The sequence below is a fragment of the Falco peregrinus genome, chromosome 10 (assembly GCF_023634155.1).
Source record: "Falco peregrinus isolate bFalPer1 chromosome 10, bFalPer1.pri, whole genome shotgun sequence".
Taxonomy (NCBI): Eukaryota; Metazoa; Chordata; class Aves; order Falconiformes; family Falconidae; genus Falco; species Falco peregrinus.
The window spans coordinates 8935188-8961790 of record NC_073730.1 but is presented as its reverse complement, the minus strand read 5'-3'; the positions used below and the strand labels follow the sequence as shown (position 1 = coordinate 8961790).

The 26603-nt window shown below is 42.0% G+C and overlaps 1 protein-coding gene across 3 annotated transcripts in view; it reads right to left on the bottom strand.

Moving 5' to 3' along the window:
* The window catches only part of DNM3 (dynamin 3), a 187147-nt gene that overhangs the window by 48425 nt on the left and 112119 nt on the right, over positions 1-26603 (bottom strand). For all 3 annotated transcript variants that reach the window (XM_055815066.1, XM_055815064.1, XM_055815065.1), the window contains exons 15-16: positions 21147-21256; positions 9454-9565 (exon numbers count right to left, since the gene is read on the bottom strand). In XM_055815066.1, coding sequence (XP_055671041.1) covers positions 9454-9565; positions 21147-21256 — 222 coding nt within the window. The remainder of the gene's footprint in view (positions 1-9453; positions 9566-21146; positions 21257-26603) is intronic.

Here is a 26603-nt window from a genome sequence, read left to right as displayed (position 1 = left end):
TGTTTTCCCTTGTAAATGAGAGAAAAGAAGTATCTGGCCGCTCACCAGCTGCCCTCCACCCTCGTGTCCAATGACTACATTTCCTGTCACACTGTAAATGCTATGGAAGGGTGAGCCTGGTGACATTTTTGGCAGGAAAAAAAATCCTTCAAATTTTTATTTACTCCCAATTACTACTTGGGAGTAGGTTTTTGTGCATTTACTGACTTGGAAGACAAGAAGGATATTTTAGGATTGTCCCAAAGCCTTGGGATACTTATGAGCCAGCTTCCCCTTCTGTTTGGTCCCCACCATGGGTGACCCCACAGCGTCGCGCTCAAGGGGCAATCAGACCCTCCTGACGGCAGCTATTACAAGACCTGGGACACAGGGACTCCAGCTGCAGGTACCAGCCTTGGGTCCAAGGGACCTCTGTGGCAGCAGTTGGTGCAGCACCATCCAGAAGCACCTTCCTCCCCATCGGCCAGCCCTTGGCGCTAATGGACCACGGCTGGGAAAGCATCCTTAGAGGCTGGCTGCCTCCACCGCCTTCCCGCGGGCAAACCTCACTGGATGTCCAGAACAGGGCTGACACTCACACTCCATGATCTGAAACTTCACCACCAGAGAGATTTCACCTTTCTGTAGAGCTTCAAGGAAATCCTTCACCAGAGTGGAAGTGGTGCAAAAATTAGCTGCACCATAAAGAATGAAGAATTTAAAAATATTTTCAATATGCAGATGCCTTGCCAAAAGCAACGTAAAGAGCCCACCATGAATACATTACAGAAATAAAAAAAATGTTTGCTCGTTTCTAAATTTCCTGGAGCTTGTTTAATGTCAGCAGTCCCATTTAACAGCAGAAATGTAAAACCCTGTGACAGCTATTGAACCCCCGACCCCTGATAGGCAGTTACCAGCTTCGCTGGGACTGGTTTTGAAATCATTCAGTCTGTTAGCCTGCATCTTGTTACAGTCAGTGCAACTGATGCAATACTATGAATCTCTTTCCCCCCCGCCTCTGCATTTTTAACTCTCTCATGCCAGCAATTCTTTTTACTTTTACAAGAATACAAGCCAGGGTTGCTCCGTTTCTCCAGGAACATTTGGGGAGCGAGGCTACACCTAGTCCTTGCTTGAACTCACAAATATTCAGGAGAACAAGACGATAGTTTTTATCTGATATGTGTTTTCACATGCTTGAAACAGTGAGGCAGCAAGAAAGGGACTGAAAAGCAGCCTGCCATTTCCTTTCCTCCCTGGATTTTGGATTGCTTCTGACCCAGCATGTGTGCGCATGCACGCTCACTCACTGGGTCTGCTCTTTTACACCGTGACTTCATTGTAAAATTCAATTCATCTGTTCCAAGCAATGACTGAAACACTGTCTATAAAATTATGGCATTTTTCCACATTTAAAAAAAAATTAAAAAAAAATATGTAACACTTCGTTTAAAAGTTATTTTTAAACCTAGTTGGCCCAAAGCCAATTTTTGTCATAACTGAAGTGGATTCTTCTTTTCCTAGAATTCAATGCCTTCCTTTTCTAAAATACATTAGTTAAAAAAAGGACAAAGAAAAAAAAAAAAGAAAAATGAAAAAAAAAGTTAAAGCAGTGAATGCACAATGTACACTTCTGTCTATACCGTTTCACCCTCTGACATATCAGCACAGTTTGCTTCTCAAAATGCTACTATGCAACAAACCCAAGCAAGTCTTTACTTTCTAGTTTAGCAACTTAACTCAAAGATGGACTCTAGCAATCCCAGAGCAGAACCACTTTCAGTTTGAACCTGGCTGGGGCACTCACAGAGCATCAGCCCAGCGGGTAACTGGCTGAGTCAGAGTTTGTGTCTGGGAGGTAACTGAAGACCCTTCAGAAACATGGCCGAAATTGAAAAAGAAAGCATCTCGGAGCCTTATTACAATGCAAGGATCCATATGGCTTCTGGCACTATAGCTGCATTTACATGTCAGTAGGCAAGCGTGAAATAGATGAACTGAGAGAGCTGTTGTCATATGCATCAGTAGAATGAGTATCCTGACTTTACTAAGTTCCCGTTTTCCAGGGCTGTCTCAAGAGGCAGTAGGACATCTGGTCGTCTTAATGAAGTAGCTGATCTGGAATCTGCATTTTACTAAACCTCACTCAAAAAGAAAAGAAAAGAGAAGAAAAAAATACTTGAATCTAAGCAATTAATATGTCACCAAGAAGTATTTTAAGGAATAACAGGCAAACTGACCTGGCAGGGAGAGTATTTTCCTTCTCCTTTCAAAGGGAATTCTGTTTTTCCCAAGAGAAAATTAAAACTAAATTACACTAACTGACTTTATATTCAGTGAATGCTCACATGTGCAGTTATTATCTGCACTGTGACAACTCCACTGACTGAGATGCGAATATACGATTTATATACTTCTTTTGTAGAGGGTATCAGCAAGCACAGCAATGCAAAATAAGTAGAAGAACTTTGCAGTTACTTTAACCACAAAAAGTAATTGAATCAGATTTTTATTTCCCAAGTTGCATTTTCTCAAGTCTGAGCTCAGCATTAAAGTGTTTAGTCATTCCAATTAAGCAGAAATGATTGGCTAACTCGGGGATTAAGGATGACAAGGTAAAGGTGAATTTTTTATATTCAAAAAAGTGTCACTTTGGGGTTTGGGGGCTTTTTTGTTGTTGTTTTACTGCTTGAGTGCCTAGGGATTGGGAAGCAAAATTTCGTAAAGACACAGCACCTGTCTAATCTTCTAACAATGCCAGAAGCGTACTGAGGATGGATATCATGAGAATGTCACAGGTTTTGCTGCCGTTTTCAAACAGCTGGCTCTGGAGGGGTGTTTAGGGGGATTTCTTTGTTTATTTTTTACATGAGGGTGATGAAGATGCACAGGGGAGGAAACAAATTCACAATGGTGGATTAAACCAGCCAGAAGCATTCAGGTCCTCTGCCTCTGGTACCCAGAGTGAAACTACAACGCCCTGCACAATAACCCCGCTCCTCTGCACACGGCTGTGGTGGGGAGTGCACTTTTAGTATTAGCAAGACGTGGCTTGCCAACATGTGCTGGCTGAATGAGGTGGGTCTCCATTACCTCATTCTAAACGACCCTTTCACAGGTTTGATCCAACAAAGCTTGAGAAGATGTATTTATCTTTAACCATGAGAGAAATCTCACTTACGTTAATGACTGTGCAACAATAAAAAGTAAAAATAAAAATGATTAGTAGTCTGATGATGATTATAAACCCTCTTTACTTCCCTTCCCCGCCCCCCCTCCTTTTTTTTTTTAGGAACTCATTACTCCAATGTTTATTTTTACTTTTGTAAATCTAAGAGTGAAAAGCTAAAGGCCAAGGTATAAAAGCAGCCACGATCTGAACGGGCGGGTGGGTTTGGGTTCCTTACACATGTACAAATGACATGATCCACGGTATGAATACTGCACCAGGTAGCCCTGCTAGGAGGGTTACAGCTCTGCTTGCAAGCCAGCAAATCTCTACCAGAACAGTAAGGCAGCACTTAAGTCAGTAAGTAAGCAGCTTTGAGAAACCATCATCCTCCTCAATCCCCCATTCCTCTCTTCCCCCAACCCTTTCTCAAAAACTCCCTTATCATCTCTCAGGTTTACCCATTTCATTTTCCATGCCACTAGGTGCAGAATCTCAAGATGTTTGTCAGGTTTGAGCCCCTGCAGGCAGCTGCAGGTTGATTCTGTCTGTCTAATTGGGATGATGGAACCTCCAGACTCCAGCATGAATGACCTGTGTGAAAGAGAAGGGGGGACACACACAACACAGGGAAGGATACAAGAATCCCTGGAAGGAACTGGGCTCAAGAGAAAGATCAGGATGTTTTTCTGGAGGTTTCTTCTGGAGTTACCTTCTGGCCAACAGCCTAGGCCAGAGGGAGAACGTTTCTGAACCTATAGCAAGGACTGCCCCTTGCTCAGGGTGAAAGGAGAGCTAAGAGCTCCACCAGCTCTCACAGGTTCCTCCTGTGCTTGCCTATGGGTATCCCACCCCATGCTAGCAACTGACTCCGTGTCAGGTGCTGCTGGTCCCGATGTCCCTGGGGTGCCCTGTAGGTCAGGTCTCTGGAGAGCAAATCTGGTCCATGTACCTCCTGACCTCCAGACCTGTTTCTGCCCGCCCCAAGAGCCTTCTTGGTGCCCCGTCCACCCCCATTTCCCTTGGCAGAGCATCTAAGTTTCTGGAGATCAGACCAGCATCCACTGCAGCAGCAAAGCCTTATGTCAACGTATCGTAAAGAAACATCATAAACATTAACTTGACCATTTAGTGTACGCAGTTAACATTTACATTTCATACCGCCTCCGGTGTAAAGTCCCTCTCCCCATGCCATCAGTACACCACTTCTCTCAACTCCTCTACACCCAACACCCACAACAAACCCTTTCCTCAGGCAGGCCAACAAAACAGAAGATTTTTGGCGCTTCTGAGCCCAGCTACTATGTAGACAGAAATGATCAAAACCCGGTTAAAAATACAAAAAATTAAAAGCAGACAAAATTCCCCAACCTTCAGATGATTTAAAACCCACCTGGGTCTTTCCCAAACACCCCAGAAATGCTTCGAGCTCACGAAGAGATGCTACAGGCGCTATTTCAGGGGCTACTTTCAACATTTGCTGTGAAGCATCTTTTGATGCTCTCGATACATCTTTCTAAGGGTTAATGTGCCAAAACAGGAAGGGGGGGAGCGGGGGGGGAGGAGCACAAAAGCTGTATAAATTCTTTCCGTGGTATGACAGTCTCTCTCTGCATCATATTCCAAAGTGCGAGATGTGCAATTTCCATTCTTAAGCTCAGTAAAAACAGCATTAAAAAAGTCCCAACCCTGGGAACCGCTCGATTATTAGTTTATCAGATCAACATCAGCCAAACTGTCTTTTTATGTGCTGCTTACTTTCGAAAAAAACCCCAAACCCTACCATGCATATTTCAGTTCTCCCTCTCCACACCCCACACCCTTCTGCTGCTGTCCAGCTGGAACACATCAAGGGTCTAGAAGCCAAGTCAAATGTTGACCCCACCCTCCTCCATCCATTTTAAGGCACCTTCAAAGCCAGTACACTGATCTACTTCAGCTTAGCCAACAACGCCAGCAAATCTGTTATTTAAGACTTTAGTGCTGGGTTTTTATAACTGCCCATTAATACAAGCTTTGATGTATGGTCAAAAAATCCAGCTGTAATGAGTTTCATCAGACTGTAGTAACCTTTCCTCAGAAGGTCTTTATTACTATACCTTCATAATCTTTGGTCCCAATCCTGTTTTATAGTATCATTCTTGCCGAACCGCCTTAAAAAAACAACACTCAGCAACATGTAACACATCTCCTTCCCCAAAATTAAAACAAAGAACCACTAAGTGCTTTCTAGAAGACACTTTTGCACCCACATTTTTAATAGGAGTCTGCTGTTAAGAGTATGCAGGCAAGAGCTCCGTGAACCAAAAGAGAAAGCAATTTTCCTGACAAAACCCTTGAGACAGGACACAAAAGAATTTTGTAAAAGGACAAACAACTTACTCTGTTGTTCCCCTTTGCAGGATGCAGCAAGGAGGGAAGAGGGAAAAAGAAAGGAAATATTAGATACATTGATTTTTACATGCGTTCAGTCTAAGTCATGCAGTTCTGGAAACGGCTCAAACCAAATGAGGAACTGACTCAAAGAACATTCACTGAACCCTTGAGTTAGGCAGCTTCCAGAGGAGCACAGGACATTCACAAAGAATTTAAAAAGTTCAGCAAAGCTGTAAATTCATGCTGGTTTACAAATTTTTCCTCTCTACGCAAACATTCTGATTCCGCTTTTGTGTCTTTCAGTGGAAATCAGGAGCAGCTCCTGGGAAGTCAGTGGACACTAACAGAAGGGAGAAGAAAAGGAGGCCTGAAAGGATCTAGGGATGGGATGGGACAGGAGCCAGAGGGATTTTCATGTGTTGGTAATGCTGAACTTCCAGTACACAAAGCAACCCCCCGAACGTGTCTGCTTCCCCTTGCATGGCAGCCACTCCCTGCGACGTGCCAACAAACGGAAAGTTTCACGACCCAATGCTTTTTTAAAAACAAATATTGAACTTCTAGATTAGCAAGACAAACAAGGAGGAGATGGCGTTAGAGGAGAGGGGGGAAAGGAACGGACGGTGCTAGCAAGGTGAAGTGTGCAGAGCAAGTTACGACAAACATCTGTGCTATTATTTTATTATTTTTTTTTTTAATCGCCAGTTTTGCCATAAGCTGGCATCAACGGTGTTTGTTATACAGTGGGAAGTCAGTCAAAATAAACACCAGCCTACAGTTGAGAAATACAGTCTGGAAAGGTGAGTCACAAAGTTGTAGTCATTTTTTAAAAAAGGAGGTTTTTGGATGCATCGGTCCAGCAACCCAGCAGTAAAGTCAGCTGGTAAATGGATATCGCATTTCAAAGTGAATTGGCCACAGTATGATTTATATCAAGCAAGCTGACTTGCATATGGGTTGGAAAAATAAAAACACTGATTCATTGCTATCCGGGTGGCTGTCAAAGCCCACGTCCTGACAAAAGCAAATCTCCTGGGGGAAGGAGGTGACTTGGCAAACTGCAAAAGCGCTCGGGGGCTCATAGAGCAACACTGAGGGGTGATTAAAGGTAATTAACAAAGGAGCGACTATAGGAACGTGAGTGCACATCCCCATCTGCAGAGGGCCGGGGAAGGCAGGCAGAGTGAAGTGAGGAAATGGAGGAATGGGGTGACATCTGGCCTTTGATCTTTAATATATTAATTATACTTGTTTAGGCAAGAAGAAAATTTAAGAATCGACCACCTTGGACTTAGCTTAGGGGATTAAATTAGTCATAGAGACTTCATATTAGCGGGAGTAAGTACTGAGCCTCATTACCGCTGTAATCACACCATTTTAAGTAGCAACACTGAAAAAACACCAACCCCCAAATTAGTATTCTTAGCTGAGCCATTTACCCCTGCTGAGAATTCAGAACAAATCCGTCTCATTCGGGGACAAATTCCTGCTTTTCCTGCAGAAGGAACCCAGCTAGGGGCAACCGCGCTGGGTCTCAGAGCAGCGCCCGTGCAGGCGAGCAGCGGAGCGGGCGCGAAAGCAGAGGGCTCAGCTTCCAAACGCCGGGCTGTGCACGCTGCGCTGGCAGTTACAGAAAGCAGGCCAGCTCCCCCACTGCCGTGCTCCAGGTTTACAGCGCTATTAATCTATTTTTCATTTCTAAGCAGCAGTTTTTCTACTTCTGGTGCCAAAGCCTTGGATACTCAGAGTTACCAGCTGTGACTCGCGCATGAAGAAGAGGGAGGAGGTCAGTCTGGGAAGGGGCTAGGGCACCTCTCTGCCTTTTTAACTCCGGGATTGCAAAGCTGTGGGGAAGCACTGAAGTAAACACAAGTTGCTGCCATTTCCTGGCAGTCTCTCTTACATAAAAACACATAAAACCACCGTCTCCAAATCTTTGAAAGAGAATAAAAGACTGGAAGGTGTGTGTGTGTGCGTGTGTGTCTCAAACTGTTTTATACTGTCAGAGGAAGATGTGAAAGTGAGGAGTACACACAGGATTTTAATGAAATGTTGCTGATTTCTATTTTGGTCCCACTGGAGCTTCTAAGGTACCCTGGGTCTTGGAGCTTTTGCTCTGCAAAATTCAAAACTTTAATGGCAGACTTGCAGTCCACATTTGGACCTCTAGTCCTGCAGGAACAAAGTGCTTTGCAAGGCTCAAGTAGCATCAAGCATCTCTCTTGAACAGCTTGAGGGACTGCTGGGTGAATTTCAAGCTACAGGAGTTTGGAACAATAATATTCACTCTTTTTGTAACGTAAAGATAATTCCAGCTCAAAGGAGAACTGAATTTTGACTCCCTTCCACTTCTGCCTTCCAAGGAAGTCTCTCATCTTCTAAGTCTCCTTTGACAGACCAAGTTTAAACAGGAACAAGAATTCTTTGTAAACATATTTTAAATACAAAATATTTTGAGGGGGAAGGGAGAGACAGGAAGAGAGAAGTTTAGAAATCCAACTAGTCTGTCTTGTTTAAAGATAGAGTAACAGATATATGAATACAATAAACAAGTCACAGAAAACAAGATTAAACCAGAGGCAGCAACAGGCTTTTTTGACATCATTTTTAAAACCTGAGCAAGAAAAAAACCCAAACAACAGTATTTTGTCCCTAGTACTGAATTAATTAGGTAGCCTCTTGTAACTAACCCTTGTAAAATGACTTCTGATGGTCCCAGATAAGAACTGATCTACTGAAAAGTCACCAATTTTTTTTATTTTTTTTTTTAAATTCTCAGATCCCTGGTGGGTCTCCTGCTAAAGTTGTATTTGAACTGTTCTTTAATCATTATCAGCATCCCTGTTTATTCCTATGATAATTGGAAAATCCAGCAGTTCAAGGATTCTCTGATTTATCCTTCGATGGTAGCTTTGAAACTTGGTTTGCAGAGAGAAAGCTGAGGATTGTTTGCATAAATAGCAGCCAGAGGAGATGCAGAATTATACTGGAAGCCATGGAGGTATCATAGGTATAGGGGAGATACAAGGAAGAGAAAGATGAAGAGATAGAAGACAGCACAAGACCCTGGCCTCAGGGGACCTGGCCTTGCCATGCAAAACAAGCAGGAAGAAGCACCAATTACATCAAAATCAAAGCATCATTTCTCAGAACGGATCTTCCACTGAAGGAATGTAGCGGACCAGCAGACTTAGTGAAGGAAGGTGAACCACGCATCACAGAAACATTCAAAAGCTCAAACAACAGGTATTTTTGCTAGTCAGCCTTCTCTCTGGATACATCGCCTCAAACCTTCGCTTGATATTAAATACCAAAATAACTAAGTGCAAAAATATGAAATGGTAGTTGGGCATACTCCATTTCCTGACTTTCTGTCACTTCTGTTAAATTAATAGAGGCTTTTTTTACTGTATCCTGTTCAATTTGCTCCACATGACGATTAGCTGAGTAAAACTGCCTTTGGAAAGGTTTAGCACGTGTTTCATACACAAAAAACCATGCAATGAATCAGTAAAATAAATATACATGATTGCCTGGAATGCTTCTGTCAGTTTTGTAATGCAGAGCTTGAGGGAATAAACACTTCAAAGCACATCTTTACCTTAGAAGACATTTACAGAAACAACGAAGCTCAGGAAACCCCAAATTCCTCAATGCTTTTTACTACATAGATGCAGTGAAAAACATTTTGGAAGGTTTGCTTTGTGGGTTGCTTTGTTTTGTTTTTAATATATTGAGGTTTGACACACAAACTGATGTTAAAATATTGCATTAGGAATATTTCAAAGTTGCCACAGAAGAGTACAGTGAAAAGGCTACCATCTCCTGAGATACCTGCAGGTATCATGTTTTCCCAGATGACAGGATTGGTTTTTTCTGACTTAAAGAGAGCGGCTACTGGAGAACTAGTGAGCTGTTTAACTTACTGAGGATTTATCAGGATAGACACCAGCTCGTAGCAGAGATGCCTTCCAGCTATCCACCTCCTCTTGGGAATCACAGGCTAGCTCAAGGAAACGGTAATCCTTGTAAACATTCCTACAACAAAGAACACCACATTGTAAAACCAGCATTTTACTACTCTTATATCATGCACACAGCATTTTAAATTAAAAATCCTTTGGGATCAGAAATTACTTGGTAATTGTTTTGGAAAACAGAGTTTATGGGACAGGTGCTTGTTTAATAATTACATGGAGTACTTAAAAATATCCTAGAATGCTACAGCACAGCTCTAGAAATAATAATCATCTGAAAGCACCGTGAAACTACTTAAAATCAATTTTCCAGCTTTTGCCAAAATGGAGCACTTTTATGGAAAACAAAAAGGCTGCTGTGATGCAGAGGACAAACACGTAAGACGTGCCAACAAAACCGCGTGTCTTGTCACCGATTGCTGCTGTAACCAGTAAATATCAAAATAATTAATGGTGCAACTTTTCCCCGTGTTGAGTTCTTTCAGTGTGTTATACACCATTTGTAGCTTTCAGACATCATCAGTAAAAGGGGAAAGAAAACAATCATACTCAGGTATTTTAAAGAAACAAACCAAACCTCTGATGTCTGCTGTCATAGTAAGAAAATCAAGGCACGTTTAATTAACACCTCTTGCAGGTAATTCACATAATTAGATAAATATAGGGAATCACTTAATGGAAGAAAAAAGAAAGGAGGAAAAATACGTATGTAGGAAGGTGGTACTTGTAAATTCTCCAATAAACAGAACAGATTTTCCCCTTATGGTTTAGCCATTAGTTTCCACATTCAAATCCTATATACAGACCAGATCGCTGTAAATTTGTCAGCCAACAGCCTTTTGAGGAAAGGCTACAAGCTTAGCTCACCAAGGTTCAGAAACCACATTTTGCTAGATCTTACCAGTTGCACAAGAATCCATCTTCCATCGCAACCAGACTGTTTGCTTTCCTTAGCAAGCTATGGAGAAGGGGAAATGGGGGTGGGGTGATGGAGATCAGTTCACTTTCAAGGACAGCAATGACAAGAGGTCCTTCGGGTTCATCGTGCAACTACAGAGGTCATTTCTGCCACATGTTTTGAGGGAAAAAAAAAAAAAAATCCCACACCACAACCACTGAATATGCTACAGAACCAGGAATTAAAGCTATTATTATCGCTGCCTAGATCAACTTCTTTAGCATTCAAGGACTGGTGGGATTTCACCATCACACTGCCGGAATGCAATGGACTTGATGCAATTCCCACTCCCAGCAACGTCCCCAGACAGCTCCAAGCCTTGCTTTAGAGGGGTAGTCTCAGGAACCAGATAAAAAAACAGTTAGAAAAGTTGTAACTGAACAGGAAGTGTTCCCACCTGACCACCAAGCAGCCGTGACACCTAACCATCACGTTATCAGCTCAGCACCGGGCTTGCACTACAGTCCTTGCAAGTATCTGGATCGAAGATGCCCCCAGCGCATGGTTTGGTGCGGCTGCAGGCAGCACACCTGCGTGCCCCCCCGAGAGCCCCCCCGCAAAGGGACAGAGACACTCCAGGCTCAGGTCCCATAGTTCAGGCAAAGCCACTGACAGTACGAATGATTGAAAGCTCTACAGATGTTTTTATTGATTAGGAATTTAACATGAAACCTTTTTCTTCCGACTCCAAATATACTAATCCCACTTTAAGGCATGTAATACCCTGGATGACCTCCTCAGATGCCGTTGTCTGAAACTGACGACGAAACACTTGAATTTTATTCAATTGGCAATATTGTGGATCTCTGAGTGAACATTTACTGAACCAAACAAAGAACTCAATAAAAATAAAGAGAGAAGCAAAATGAAGTGGCCGGGGGTGGTGGTGTGTGTCTGTGGAAACGAAGAAAAAAAAAAAGCTTTAATTTATTGTTAGGAGAAACTTTTACTGAGATAAGATTTTTGGCTAAGTTAACTAAGCAGCTATAACTTTGAAGAAATAGGAAGCTGAAACGGTAAAAGGGTCCTCTCAGAAAAGATGACTAAAAATAACAATAGAGCAAATAAAGGCTGTAAAACATAGTGATAAGGAAGTTCCAAAAATACTTATCTGCAAGAGCAAAACAACATGACACCAGCTTGTGAAAACATTTTTTCAGGACTGTCATGTTATGTATTAAACTTCTTGGCATTTTGTGACTTGCTACACAAAACATAGCTGGACAAGAAGGGATTTTAGCTGACCACTTCACACACATGGGAGCTGGCAGTCCCGCATTACTGTCTCTGTACCAAGACTTTCTCTAGGTCTAGGGACACCTTATGGCCAAGCAGCTGATGGCCCCAGCTCTCCAAGGCCCCTCTCCCTCCAGTATCGGAGAGCTCCACCATTTTAGTCTAGCTAATCTTACTCCACCACCACCAAAGACACAAGTTTCTGGATAAGTAAGGATCTGAAGGATGTACACACTGAGCCAGAACTCCCAGGAAGCTTACAGCAGGGTAGGGAAAGGGATGCTTGCCTCCCAAACCAGCCTTCTTGCTACTAGACTTCCTTTGCCTTCCTTTCTTCCAGAAAGGCTGACAGGCACGGGAACTAATCAAAGGAAAAAGAGCCAAAGTAACTTCTGAAAAGAGTGTGTCCTTTTCCTGTTACTAGTGGAATCTGACAAAAACACACTAGCATGTTTTACTCATTAGAAATCCACTGGCGTCTCATGGAAAGCCGTAAAGACATTCTTGAAAACAATTCAGATCTTTTGTTTTGTTCTCATCTTCCACTTTTTAAAATTGCTGAAGACACCAGCACAGAAACAGTTACTACTCAATCCTCACCTACTTACTCCATATGGAATACAGTGAGGTCATGTTCTCATTGTCATCTCTATAGCGGCTCAATGGGATGCCATACATCAAAGGGAATGATATAACACAGTGTACCAAGAAGGAAAAAAGATGAACTCTCAATGATACAAATCCTGTTGATATTCAGGCATCTTTAAGTCTAAGGGACTGTAGAAACAAAACAGATACAACAAATGAGAACATGCCTCAAAGTACAATTTATTTGCAACATTTCCCTTGAATATTCAATATTTTTAAAATGTTAACACATAAACGGGGAAGCTGTGGAAAGCTACATGCATATACCACATCTACCTAATGCTGCATCCTCCTGTAGGGTCTTATCATTGTGATTTAATATCCTGCGCAGTCCACGAAAATTTATCTATAGTGGCATTACCGGAAATTATCATGCTACTACTATCTTTCCAGAGTGGAAAATACTATTCGTTATCTGCAGGTTTTATTATACTCTAGATAAATAAACCTCAACAACTGCATTCCAGAAAAAAACAGACCATAATTACTTATGGAGAGGAAGAGACAACTGGACTAAAAGCATTGTTTCTGATCCCCGAGGCGTCCCACACACAGGACATACCTTCTTGAGGCCAACCCCACCACCTGAGAGCCCAGCAGACACCCAGCTCTAACTCTGCTCACCCTACAGCTTCTTCACTCCATTACTACCTTTGCTTCCAGCACACTGGATTCCTTTCCCCCACATATTTCAGGGCGAAAAGTCAACTCCCTAAGGCAGAAATTACCTTTACATTGTCCATAGGCATTTCTTTAACCCCTCCCATCACAGAAGAATTCTAACATGAAAATGGTGGAATTGAGTAAGTTTTTGAACACTGAATTTCAAAATTCAAAACTTTTGAATAAAAATATTTGAAAGTGTACAAAAGGAAATGAAGAAGTGTCAGCTAAGGTGGAAGACTAAGCCCAGCTGCGAGTTCCTGGCATTCCCGTCCTACTAGTCCTGAAGCCTGGGCTGCCAGCATTGCACAGAGAAGGCTCGATTGCCTATAAACCAGCAGAACTATACAAGCCCAGACCAACAGGTGAATAGCACACGATGGAAAATCACAAAGAAAGAACTTTCTAGTAGCCTCCTACAGCAAAGGCAATACCAGTGGGGTCCCCTCTACAGCAGCTGCACATCAAACTGTTTGCTGTCTGAGCAAACTCAGCTGCTAGACCTCGAGAAATATAGTACCTCTTGCAATAGCTTAATACTAAGATAAGGTTAAAATATTTATCTCCAACAAACCTGGAAAAATATTAAGGACAACCACTGCAGACACATTACAAACCCAGTTAATAAACATGTGTATATATTATCATATTAACCACACGCACAGACAGCTTTTAGATTGAGTTGGATCTGGAACATTTCAGTAGACAGAGATGTGTCGTATATGCATGTAATATTTTTTTTATATATATAGAACGAAAATACAAACCAAGATTAAATGAAGATACGCTTATTCTTGCCAGCGTGGGAGGAGACAGAACAGCAATTACAGAGCAAGAATATTAAGTGAAATTTTAATTGTGACTATGAGACACTTTAATCCTCCAAGGAACATAAAGCCACATTTAACTTGAGCAGTCGCGCTAAAACAATCAAAGCTACTCACAGACTGAAAGATAAAGGAATATCTTCATTCACAGGGATTTCAAACTGTGCTTATCATCTCAAGTGACTTTTTGGTAAATGTCTGGTCTTTTTATTAGGATGCAAGCAGAATTAAAATGAGCTTTAGAAATCTAGAACCAAATGCACATCGGCCCAATTTTATGCCTTGAAAACCACAAAAGATTCAATTCTTAGATGTTTCTCGTTTGATTGAAATTGAAATCATACAGAATATGGGTTTCATAAATAGTCACCTAAAACAAAAAAGGGAGAAAATAACCGAATCCAGATACTCCAAATATATATGCACAATCGGGAGAGAGAATCTTGGGCAAAACCCTGCTGTATTTTCTCTACTTATTCAACGAGTAACGCAACTGCACAGACTCTGCTTATTCAGCCTTAGTCTTGGTCTACAGTTTATAGACACCTGTAATTCCACAACGGCTGGTTTGAACATATGCACTATTTTTCATAGAAGAGAGCTCTCATAGAAGCTCTGCAAATCATGTATTTTAAAGAAACAATAATGACCATCTGCTCCGAGTTAACAGCAATGACTAACATTTTCTATCAAGGCTTGCCATTTCAGATCAGTCCAATGTGAATGCTAATTAAAATTAATTACACGTGTCTCTGAAGATTTTTTTCTTAATATCCAGAAACGCCAAAGAGACAACCTCTGAGACAATGGCACAAAATAACAGCACTTCAGGGTTTTACCACCTAACTCAGCTAAGTGGTCTCCCAGAAATACAAGGATATTTTCCAGTTCACACACGCAACCCCCCCCCCCCAATTTTAAGGTGAAGACGAGCAGGAGATATACTGATCGGTATATAGTTGAGCCTGGACCATGAAGTATCTACCCATATGTAATGCAGAACAGAAACGCAGCCAAAACTAACATGGCACAGGCCAAAATCTGCAGTAGTAACAGTAACTGGCACTAAAATATTCCATAACTCCCCGGAGAAGAAGGTTTGATGCTTTTGACGGTGAGGGATGGCAGCCCGTTCTGGAATCTGCCTTGGGGCCACCCAGAGGCAAAAGCTGCTCCCAGCTGTCAGTCCCAGGGAGCTGGGGGGAGCCCGGCTCCTGCTGCAGCCCGGTGAGCGGGGGGGACGGCAGGACCCCCGCCGCGCTGGGACACGGCGAGCGCGCAGGGTGAAGCTGCCTGCGAGCTGCGGCGAGTCTGCCAGCCGTGACACAGCCCACGCTGCCAACAGCCGTGCCCTGGTCAGTGTCACTGGTGTTTCACAGCCCACACGATCCCCCCAGGGAATTTTCTTCAAGCCCAGTGTAACTATGACATTTAAAGCATGGATTTGGCACTGCTGGTTCCCTTCCCTGAGAACCCCCTTTTTGCCTGGCAATACCAGTTTTAACCCTCAATAGCTACACCACCTATCCACCATACTATGTTTTCTTTCTCATACAAAGAATTTTTGTCAATGATGACAATAAGGAAATATTCCAGAAAAACACCCCCACCTTTTAACCTTTTTTGTTTTTACCTTCCCCTCCCCTCTTTTTTTTTTAATGGAATGGACTCGGGGATAAAGGCTAGTTATTCCTTAGGCTTGTATATTTTTCCTATTTTTAAATATTGTACTCACCAGCATCTTAAAAGTTTATTTACAAATGTTAGCAGCTTTTTTTCTGGGTTAAATTTGTGGGGTTTTTTTTTAATTAAATAGACTCTCGTTCTTCCATTTCTAACAGAGAGGGCTCTGAATAGCTTACAGTCCAGCTCTTCCTGGAGTTTAGCTTTCTGAGTAATTCAAAAACATACATCTCATCTTAGGCTTTCTCCTTTAGCCTGGCTTCCATCCAACACCTCCTCTGACCCGGTCTCCTTTCACTAGTTCCCTTTATTTTGGCTCTTGCCCAATTTCCCTTATATACGGATAGCAGTTAACCAGTTGCTGTCCATAAGAAGAAATTCAGTACTTAAAGCTCTAGTGCATTTGGAGTCCCAGAGAAGACTCGTGCTCCATCCTTTTCTAGAGCAACACTCAGCCAACAACATGGACCTAAAATAAACAGCCATACCTTTTGCTTAGGAGACACAGGGTACTTTCCTGGGTCCTACCAGACAACATGGTTTCTCATACAATACGATTCCTGACAGTCAGAGCGTACTCCAGAGTCAGTAGCTAAAATTCATCATCTGGCAGTTCTATTTCCAGCCCTATTGTATGCCCTCAAAACTTCCTTTTGATCACACTCTTCTTGACATTCATCTGTTTCTCAGATTAAGGAGCTGTTTCTACAATAAGCCTGCCCCAGACAGTCAACTCTGATGCAGGGGTAGTGGGTTCTGCTGCTCTGCATCATGATTATGGGGAGCATCTAGCTCTCAGGAACCTGTTCTTGTGAAGGCACAGAGGAACAGTCCCGTGCTTTCTCTCTGCTCCCCCAGGATGCTGCTCACATCCCGCTACCACGCAGAAACATAGAGGGGAGGAAAGCAGCACCATCATTCGGTTTCATCCAGATCCTGGTTGGGCAGGAAAGTAAAAGACGGGGAGATTTGGTGGGATGTTCCTCCACAAGGAAAGGGAAATTTCACACATCAGTTCTGCTTCTTTGGCTCCCAGGCGTAAGTGTGAAGAGGAACATAGCTTCTGTCCTGGGACTGTTGCATAGATCCTAAAGGAAGGCACGCTGAAGGCTACAGTTCTCGGCCCAGGCTACAGTACTTGGCTAGAAGAAAAAACACCCATCAGTGAATATTTTTACAGGAAATATGTGGGGAATAGGCAAATTGTTTGGGATGAAATCCTAGAAGGAAAGTCAGCTTTCTGGGATGGGCAACAAAGGACTGCCAGGTAACTCTTCCTCTTTGTACAGCTGTTACTCCCAGTGTTGGTAAGAAAAGCCTGGAAATTCACCAGTTCAACAAATGCTTCAGCCTACTACCATTTTATAACCCACAAAATCTTTAGCTAGTAGAACCTTTTCTCCCACAAAACAGAAAGAAATCATCTCTCCAGAGTTGGAAAAGAGGTAGAAAGGAAGCTTTTTCTCTGCTTGTAGAAAAAAAAAAAAGTTTTTACTCATTATTTCTCCTTTACTTAAAGGAGAAGAAGTATTTAGATGGCATTGTAATACAGTAATACAATTTATTGATAAATAAATCAGGAAAAAAGTGCAACTACTCTACTGCAAAGGCAAAGGATTACTTTAGAACAGCACAGAATCTAGTAAAATAGTGACACGTGCACCCTGTAGTCAACTGGGCAAGATCATGAGAAACGATGACTGCTTGTGCTTCTTCATTAGCGAGAGATGGGACTGCTGCATCCTAGAGGAAGGCACAGTGAAGGCTACAGTACTTAGCTAAAAGAAAGAGCACCCATCAGTGAATATTTTTTACAGGAAATACATGGGGAATAGGGAAAGTGTTTGGGATGAAATCCTAGAAGGAAAGTCAACTTTCTGGGACAGGCAGAATTTGCTGTTTGTTCTTGAACTCCACACAAGAGTCTTACACGTTCATCGATGAGGACGTCACCGGTTAAGCTACTGCATGTAAGCAGAAGCGCTGACAAAATCCTCTCTCCTCCATTCTTAGCTCTGCCTAAGAAAGTCTGTCAGTGGCTACATCTACACAACTTCACATTATGTTCCACAGCAGTACTGCAAACGTTAGGTTTTCTCCCTACAGTATAATTACTTTCACACACTTTTAATATATTTGATCTCTTTTCCAATCGAATAGACTTGCCAGCAGTTTATTGTGGAGGAGAAAAGGATGGTTAACACAGAATAGCATCATTTTCTTGACAGCTTTAGGTTTAAACACATACTGCTTGACCCCACAGCACAACTTCAGCTGCTTAAAGGAAGACTCATGTAGATGGACAGGGCCAAAAATGATCTGGGAGTCAAAGGGCACTTGCTCTTGTATACTCTGTTTTAATATCTAGTACTGCTAAGGTGAGTAAACTAGAGGAGTCCATCTCCAAAGGTCTTTCATGGTGTCTATAAAGTAGATTGGCCCACTCAAAAACTTTAAATAAATTAGTTTGCTGAAAAACAAAACTCACCCTCCCCTTCTTTAAGCAGTACTGTATCTATTTCACACAAAGACTTTTTCTCTCCCCCCCCCTTTTCTTTTTATTTATTTTAATTAGAAACTAACAGGAAAATAATTTAATTATTTCACAACGTAGCCTTTTCATAAACATGCAATTATGTTCATTTCATGAGAATTTATCTTCACTGTGAAATCAATCGTCACAGTCTCCATTTACTATACATTACCAAGTCACATTTGATTCCTGTCGGAGAACTGTTGACTTCTGCAGTAAATCAAAATGACAGATACTGCTTGTTCCCTTCCCCATCTATCCCCAAGCTTCAGCTAACTCAAAATGGTTTTTCCTTCTATGCAGTGAAATGAGCGTTTTCCTGGTAACTATATTTCAGAACTGGAAAGGTTTTCATAAATGGAAAAAATGCAGTGCATAATCCAGGAAACTATTGAAATGTACAGTATCAGAAACATATGGCTGCAGCAAATACCTATGCAGTGAGGGGCTGGGAATGAAAAGGAGAACAAGCTTATTAAGATTCGTGTCCTAAAGGGACTTTACTTGAAAATTAAAATACTTTAATTGAACATTAAGAAAGTTTGCAGAGTCAATAATAAAAAAAAAGCTTCAGATTTTGGGGGGGGGGGGGGGGGGAAGAGAAGAGACACAGAATAATCTCCATGCTATCATGGAAGCTGGAACAGATGATTTTGCCTTTGTTCTTTAATGATCTACATCTTACACAGCAAAATGGTTCCATAACCAGAACCCTCAGTGGGCAAACTCAGAGAAAGCCGATTTCTTTCTCAATTGCTAAGTTTTTTTTTTAATCAAAAAAAAACCAACCACCACCCCCCAAAAAACCCCACCCAAAACCACTATAGCCAGAAACTAAGTTAATTTTTACATGAATTTTGAAAAGCAAGCCACATTCACACCCCCCACTAGAAACCAGAAATCAAGGGATTAGCATCAAGTAAAACACCACAGAGACTCCCTATTTCAACAAATCTTTACCGATCCCCAGGTTCAGTTTCCCCAACAATGTGGGACAGGGAACATGGTCCTCAGTTGAGGGCCAGATCACTTTACTCAAGCTGCACTAACCCTGCTTCTGCTGATGCAATCGGTGAATTTAGGGGACAGTGAGAAGCGATACTAAACTTCTTTTTATCAAGTTTGCACCAGCAGGCAGATTTTTAGAAACATAAAACAATCAGCTGCTTTACAGTAACAGAGGAATCGCTGTCGTAATCAGAATTCAATAAATATTTCTTCAAAACCAACTTCTGCCTCCTTTCAAGCTGGAGGACTGTCTCCACAAACAGCCTCTCCCAAGGCAAAGTTATTTTGTCATCTTATCACTATGCTGTCGTGTCTTAACATGCCCATATAGATATAAGGATGTTTTTAGAGCAGCTTGCAGATGCTGGAGGGTCTACTCGCGGCCGAAATGGGCAGGGTTATTACAGACACGGCAAATATTTTAGACATCCGATTTTGAAATTGTGGCTGTCCAGTGTGTACGAAGATCCAGTGAAAACATGAATGTTGCAGCTATGTAACACCCAAAGAAACCCCAAACTTGCCAGTGGAAACGTATGCTTCTCTTGGATTTTCACAGCATTTTATCAATTAATATTAAAAGATGATGAAAATAATCAAAGCCATTAGCCAAAACAAAGGAAAAACAATGAGCTAAAATTAACAGATATCTCATGGAAGGAACTTAATATGTACAGCTGATACCAAGCCACCAGGACAAAGTTATCCTTCTTGACTGATGTTTGTGCAATGTTGGGACGATTCACACATATCCATAGCAGAATAATCAGAATTACATTAATTTCCAGCATCTGAAAAGCGTTTATGTTTTTAAAAACATGAACAGTTTTTCAAAGCTTTTTTCTGTGCTCCAGAAATGCAAGTGGTCAAGTGTTTGAAATCTTATTCCCAGCAAGTATGTGCGTGACATACTTTCAAAGGGCATCTCCTGGCAGACCACATCCACATGTAGGCTAGCTGAGATGTCAGCAGATGTAGGCAAAGCCTTCATGGGGTAGTTCAGAGCAAGAGTCACATTGCGTCCTCACGCTTCTGGGGCCAGCAGAAACCTGACAGTCCAGAAATCCTGTGGTTTGCTTTTGCTTTGTGGGAGGGAGGGGCATTCCTTGCTTCTGAAAGGCCTATTTCTGGCCAGTTCAGGAGCAATAACAGCTGGCTGTGCAGGGAACCACATCCAGCCCTCACCATCTCCAGCAACATCCGAATGTATTGCCAGGATTTGGCAAGGCAAAAGGGAGCAGGTGTGAAGGGAATTAACAGAAAAAAAAAAAGCAGAAAACAAGGATATCTATCCATGCTACCACTACAATTAAGTTTACTTGTTTTCCTGAAAAAGAACTTACAGAAATTGCACCTGACCCGCTGAAATGCAATTCCACTGAGACAGCTGCAAATGCAACTCTCCAGTAAGGAAAAAAATAAAATTTACAGGTCACTTGCATGTCTTTCGGTGTTGTCATGTTTCCTTGAGTTATTTGTGCACAGTCATCTGAACCGGCTGTGCATCAGGAGTAGGCTTCCATAAAGCACCCACACCACTTCAATCAGAGGATGGAGTCCGAAAGGAAAAGTATGAGGCAAACACTACAAAGCAAAGACCCTATTAACTAGGGAAGCAGAGGAATCCCATTTGCTCTCCATTCAGCAGTATTTAAACCCAAATAAACGATAGAATGACTCCCAAGATTATAAACAGACAAGATTTTCCACCAGAGAAAGTGAAAATCAACAACGCTTTTGTGATTTACACCAGCTGAATCTGGTCACAAGGTACAGAAGTCATGAATGTTTTGGTAAGCCTAGGTGATTGCCAAACAAAACAAAAATAGGATCATGAGATGATTATTCAGCCATACAGAAGAGCTAGATGACTAACCGTTGAGCTGTTTCACCCCGTGAGTGGCTAGGAGGACACTTAACCTTTCATCCCACAATTATGCAACAGTAAAGGAGCAGATAAATCAAGAGTATCAAGACCTTTGTTCACTCAACCTAGTGGAAAGACCAGGACTGCACTCCCAGTTATTAAAATGCTCAGCTAAATACAGTTTCATAGAAGTACCTGCAGAATAGCACATTTTCTTACCTCTGCTCCGTGTTAAACAATGCAAAGATATGTTTGCTAGACATGAAGCTCTTCTCAACATCTCGCACTTTCAAGTTGTCCAAAGGAAGCATATACTTCTTCTCTTTTTCCTGGGGGGGGAGGGGAAGAAAGAAAAAAAAAATTAAACCAATACTATGTGAGGTTTCCAAGAAGCCTGGTCTCGCAAGCTCTATTTAGTTGGTAATGCCTTTACTACATTTATTATCATAAAGGAAATATCCAAAATTGAAATGTCTGCTTATCTTTTATAGACATGCCTGCAAGAGAAATGAAATCTCACTTCTAGTTCTTTGTCACTGATCCTTTTAAAACAAACAAAAAAATGTTTTCCTAACAAAAAAATTCCATTTCAAATACATAAGCATCTACATTTACTATTCTTTATTCCTTTGAATTCTAAAAAGAAAAGGATCAGACTTAACTAAAATGAAAGTGCCTAATCAATATAGAACTCTTATACCATGTCCATAGCAACCAGAGTAACCTGGGACATAAAATTAATCTCTATCTAGAATTACTATTATTAATTATTTAGGGATGGCATTCAATGATCCCAGGGATAAATTTTCATTCCTTCAGGGGAATACAAAAATCACACAAATCAATCAAAATCATACCACCACTGAGGTTTTACATATACCATATACAAATAAAACTAGACTAATCTAATGAGCTGGCTTCTCCAAACAGCACGAATTATCTATTCACCCTTACTGTAGCCAACTCCTTTTGCGCTGTCATCACAACTCTCGCTTACAGCACAACCACTATGATTTCACCTTTTCTAGGTTTCATGCTTCCTGTGACTCCACATTAAGGACCAGTAATGCTCCCAAGCTACCTTATGAAGTCAGAACAAAAAAGCCCTGACATTATTAGCTCTTCCCTGCGTTTAACTTCCTTGAAGTCCTTGTACCGATGGATAAACCAGGGCAAACCTCTCCATTTTGCTTTGCAAATACACCCGGATGCTAAGCAGAAGCGATCCAAAGACAAGTGGGGCAACACTTGCACCCTCACACCCCCATTCTCTTTCTGCCCATCACAATAAAATTGCTGACAAGGGCACTAAACGGCACAGAGTTTAACAGCTTTCAAAGGCCGTTAAGGTACTGTGAAGTCCAGTGCCATCACCATGGCAGCAATGGAGTGGGGAGAGGATTTATGCCCTGGAATTTGCACAGCAGACACCAAATGGGGTTCTTGTGAACCTGGCTACCCAATGGCTCTGTGGGAGTTCAACAAATCACCAGTGTTGGAAAGCTTTGGAGTCCCTCACGGTCCCTTACCTGCCAACATGAAGCAAGACCGAGTAGGCTCTGCCTAGCCATCGCCAGAACTGGGTGTAAAGGTCTAGCACCCATTGCACTCACTGTCAGCTGGGACACCAAGTACAGTGGTCGTGCCAGTAAGAAATATGAATGAGATCACAGTTTAACGTATGCCATAAAACAGGGCAAAAGGAGAAACCAAACAAGGAGTCACTTTCCTCAATATGTATCTCCCAGAAGAAATAGGCAGAAGTACCTTCCACCGCCGAGAACTGGCAGCAGCCCCAGCGAGGCTGAGATGTGCATCCCGCGAGGGCAGATGCAGCGCGACTTGGCCAAGCCTCAGCTGATTGCAAAACTAAACTGGATGAGAACGTACCTAAGAGCGAAACTAGAAAAACAGAGTGACTTGTCCAACAATGGCTCACTTTCCTAGACAGCTTCACAACAGGACTCTGTTGAGGAAAAAAACTTATTTCAAAGGCCATTCTGGAAAAGCATGGTTTCTACTGCCTTGTTTTGCTGAATACAAGAGTTATCAAACCCAGTGTGGGAGTATTACATAAAATGAATGCGATGCATTTTCAAACTGCCTCTGGCTTAGCCATCCTAGAAATTCTTACCCACAGAAGCTCATACACATGTGTAATCTTCACTCTTTCACCTAACAATAATTCTGGTGAAGGAGTCTAGTTCTGCACCGGTCCATAGCTACATATCACAGTTCACATCTATATTCCGCTTTCAGGGAATATACACCCTCCAAACCTTTGCGGCTCCCCCTGAAGGGAGAGCATACTGTCATCTGTTCAGTAAGTAGCACCCCGGAGAGAAATAAAACTAAGCAAAGTAAATTCATAGTTTATCAATTAAAAAATAAATAAGTAGTAGTAAATGAAACTACACAAGGAACTTTTAGATCAGGTATTTGTGTATAAAAATTAGAAGTACCCTGTCGTCCAATACTGATTTTTATTGATCTGATCTGTTTTGATATTATAAACTTAAATGCCAAGTAGTTCTGGTAGCATTTAAAAGGTAACGATGTGTTAGCTTCGCTACTGAGACAAAGTGACACACACCTGAAAAATATCCTAGGCTATAAATTCAGGACAACCCATATTAGACTTTGAATTAAATGCAAATAGTTTTTTTCAGTTGAAAGCTGGACTGCATGGTAATGTAAGATACTTTGTTTTCCACTTCAAGCATTTAAGATGGGTTTTTTTAGTATATAACCTAAAACCTTTAGGACAGAAATGTCAATGTTTTTTATTCCATCATAACTCAGAAAAAAACCTAGATAAGCTTCATTTTTAGTTTTACCTTTCGCTATTACAGAATATGCTTATAATGATTTACTACACAATTACCAGAAACGTAAGAAGTTCCTGATGAAGTGTTTGTTCTGACAGACACTATTTACTGACAAACCAAGCAACCACAGAGGAGTAAAAATAAAATTGATGAAAAAAAACCAAACTATACCAAGAATCTGATTGTCTAAACAAAAATTCCACAAGCGGGAAAGTTTGAGAAGCATTTGATGGCAAACGGTGAGAAAGTGTTTCTTCTGTACCACCGGGAAGAAGGAAATGCCTACCGAAGGCAAGAAGTGGCTGGTATTTGTTTACATGGCCTCCTACCCACATGTGAGACAGAGCAGCTTCCAAGAAAGGGAAATCACGGGGTGCCTATGCTTGAAACTAACAGACAGCATGTCACATACGAGAGACCAGACCTAAATACTGCTTAATTCCAGGAGAAAGGTACTACTGCAACATTAAAGTGTGGCAGCAAAACCCATAGCAAGTGTCCCCCGCCCAAACAAAGAGAGGAGGAAAAAAATAAATGTACAAATGGAGCGTGAGTTAATTCAATAGCAGATGAGCCCAACATCATTTCAGCCTTAGCTCGATTAATATTATGTTATGGCAGAGCAAAAAAAGCCCCAGCCAGGACTATCTGTGACTCTGTGCCTGTTTCCCATCCTGAGAGGCTGGCCGCATGAGAAATAGGGAATGTATGAAGCCTGGGAGGAATGGGGCTAGGCACACTGCTACAAGCGATGACATGCACATAACTGTGGGTCCAGTTTGTCCCCCTCAGCATTTGTTCTTTTTTATTTATAGATTTTTATTTTTATAATGGGGCAGAGGACTTAAGCGTGACACGAGGGGAAAAACCAGCACACGCTGATCTCATGTAAAGGCTTTGCCTCTCTTTTTCCTATACAGAGTAGAGGAGAAGAAGGAAAAAGGGGGAGGTAGCACGGCTCATTCCTGCTTCTGTAACATGAAGAAAAAAAGAAAAAAAAAATATAAAAATCCCCATAATGCACCTTAGAAAAACAAACCAACCTGCTAGCCTAGGGGGGCCTGCCCACTCCTGAGACCGTGTTTCACCACTTGTGGGCATAAGTAGCACTCACATCCTTAATGGACTAGTTCTGCTCTCTGACAGGCGAGCAGGCTGCCAGGAACTGACAGCACAATGTAAATATGCCATATTACAACTGCCCCTTCCTTCTGCAGTGTTTAAATGTACTAAAAATAAATACCGCCAAAGTCCAAAATGGCACAAGGGATGCAAAATATACAACAGCACCTCCCCTTCCCCCAGTGAGGTCTCACTTCCAAGCTCATGAACTTCATTTTTCAGCCAGAGGCAGATAGCATTCCCTGCTTCTGGAACTTTGTAGGCTCCATACAAACAGCAGCAGAAGAAACTTTGGTCACGGTGGCAGCCAACTGGGTTATAAGGGGAATCAGAAGAATTAGAAGGGGAAAAGAAGAATTCTTTTGCTTCAAAGGAAAGAGATGTAATTAATAAACAAATAAATTATTTCAGCTTCTTCCAGTTCTCAAAGGTGATTCTGATTTTTATTTGTCTCTTCCAGATCCCTACGGGGCAACAGAAACACACAGGGCAAACTTTACTCCCTGTATTTTATCCTGAGGACCAGAAGCAGAATTCATGCAGGGCAATTCAAACATTCAAATACATGCTGTCAGATGCTGAAAGGCTGGCCCGAGCCCGGGTGCTGGCCATTACATCCTGGGGCATCCAGCGGGTTTGCTCACCACTCTGTAATGCTTTTTAGAACACCAGTCTCTAACTGGGGGGGTTGTGACACCAACCAAAACCCATCTATGCCAACTGTGGGGACCACCAGTTCAAAGAAATCAAACTCCCAACTGGAAACACAAGCCATGCTGGAAAAGCTGGAACAAAGGTTGGTTCAGAGCAGGATTCATTCTGTGCTTCATTTGTACCCAAAGTACAGCTCTCAAAGAGTAACTACTGCGCGCTGGGAGCCAAGTGAGGTGTCCATGAAATGCCTCTCACACCAGTGTTAGGTATTAACGACAGAAAACTGTAAACTCCTTTAAAATCTTAAACTGAGGAGGGACAGCTTTGAATGAAAGCTTGGGAACTAGACAAAAACATTGGCATTTCTGCCTCTCAACTAGATTTCCAGACTGACACCACACTATGTTTTTTTCCACATTAGTAACTAATACTTACCTGACACCCAGGCACCGTGCTAGACCTTGTTTCTGCAAGCAGCTAGTGATGGCAGGGCATCATTAAGGTGTCCTGCAATCATCAAATCACAGGATGGTTTGGGTTGGAAAGGACCTTAAAGATCCCCTAGTTCCAGCCCCCTGCCATGGGCAGGGACACCTCCCACCAGACCAGGCTGCTCCAAGCCCCGTCCAGCTTGGCCTTGAACATTTCCAGGGATGGGACATCCACAGCTGCTCTGGGCAACCAGGGTGCTCAAATGTGTAGGTGGAACACCAAAGCTGAGCAACAATTTGGTAAAGCAGTTAAGCAGCAGAGCAGACAGTAACACCAAGCCGACGATGTTCTACAGCGCTGTACTTTTTGTAGATGGCTGGATCATTACCCTCATTTTACAGACAGGAACAGACACAAGAAGCAGTGGCTTGTGAAGCTGCTAAGCCACAGCCATCTATATTAAAGAAAGAAGAAGAAATAAAAAATAGGAAGTATAAGGTGGTGGGCTGAAACTATGCCTGTTTACTCCTGAAAAGGCATTGCTCAGACTCATTGACACCTAGGAGCTGCTCTCACTGCCAGTGCAGAATAACCTAGTCTGTGGCATTTGACGAAAATGCAAACTATTAAGATGGCTCAT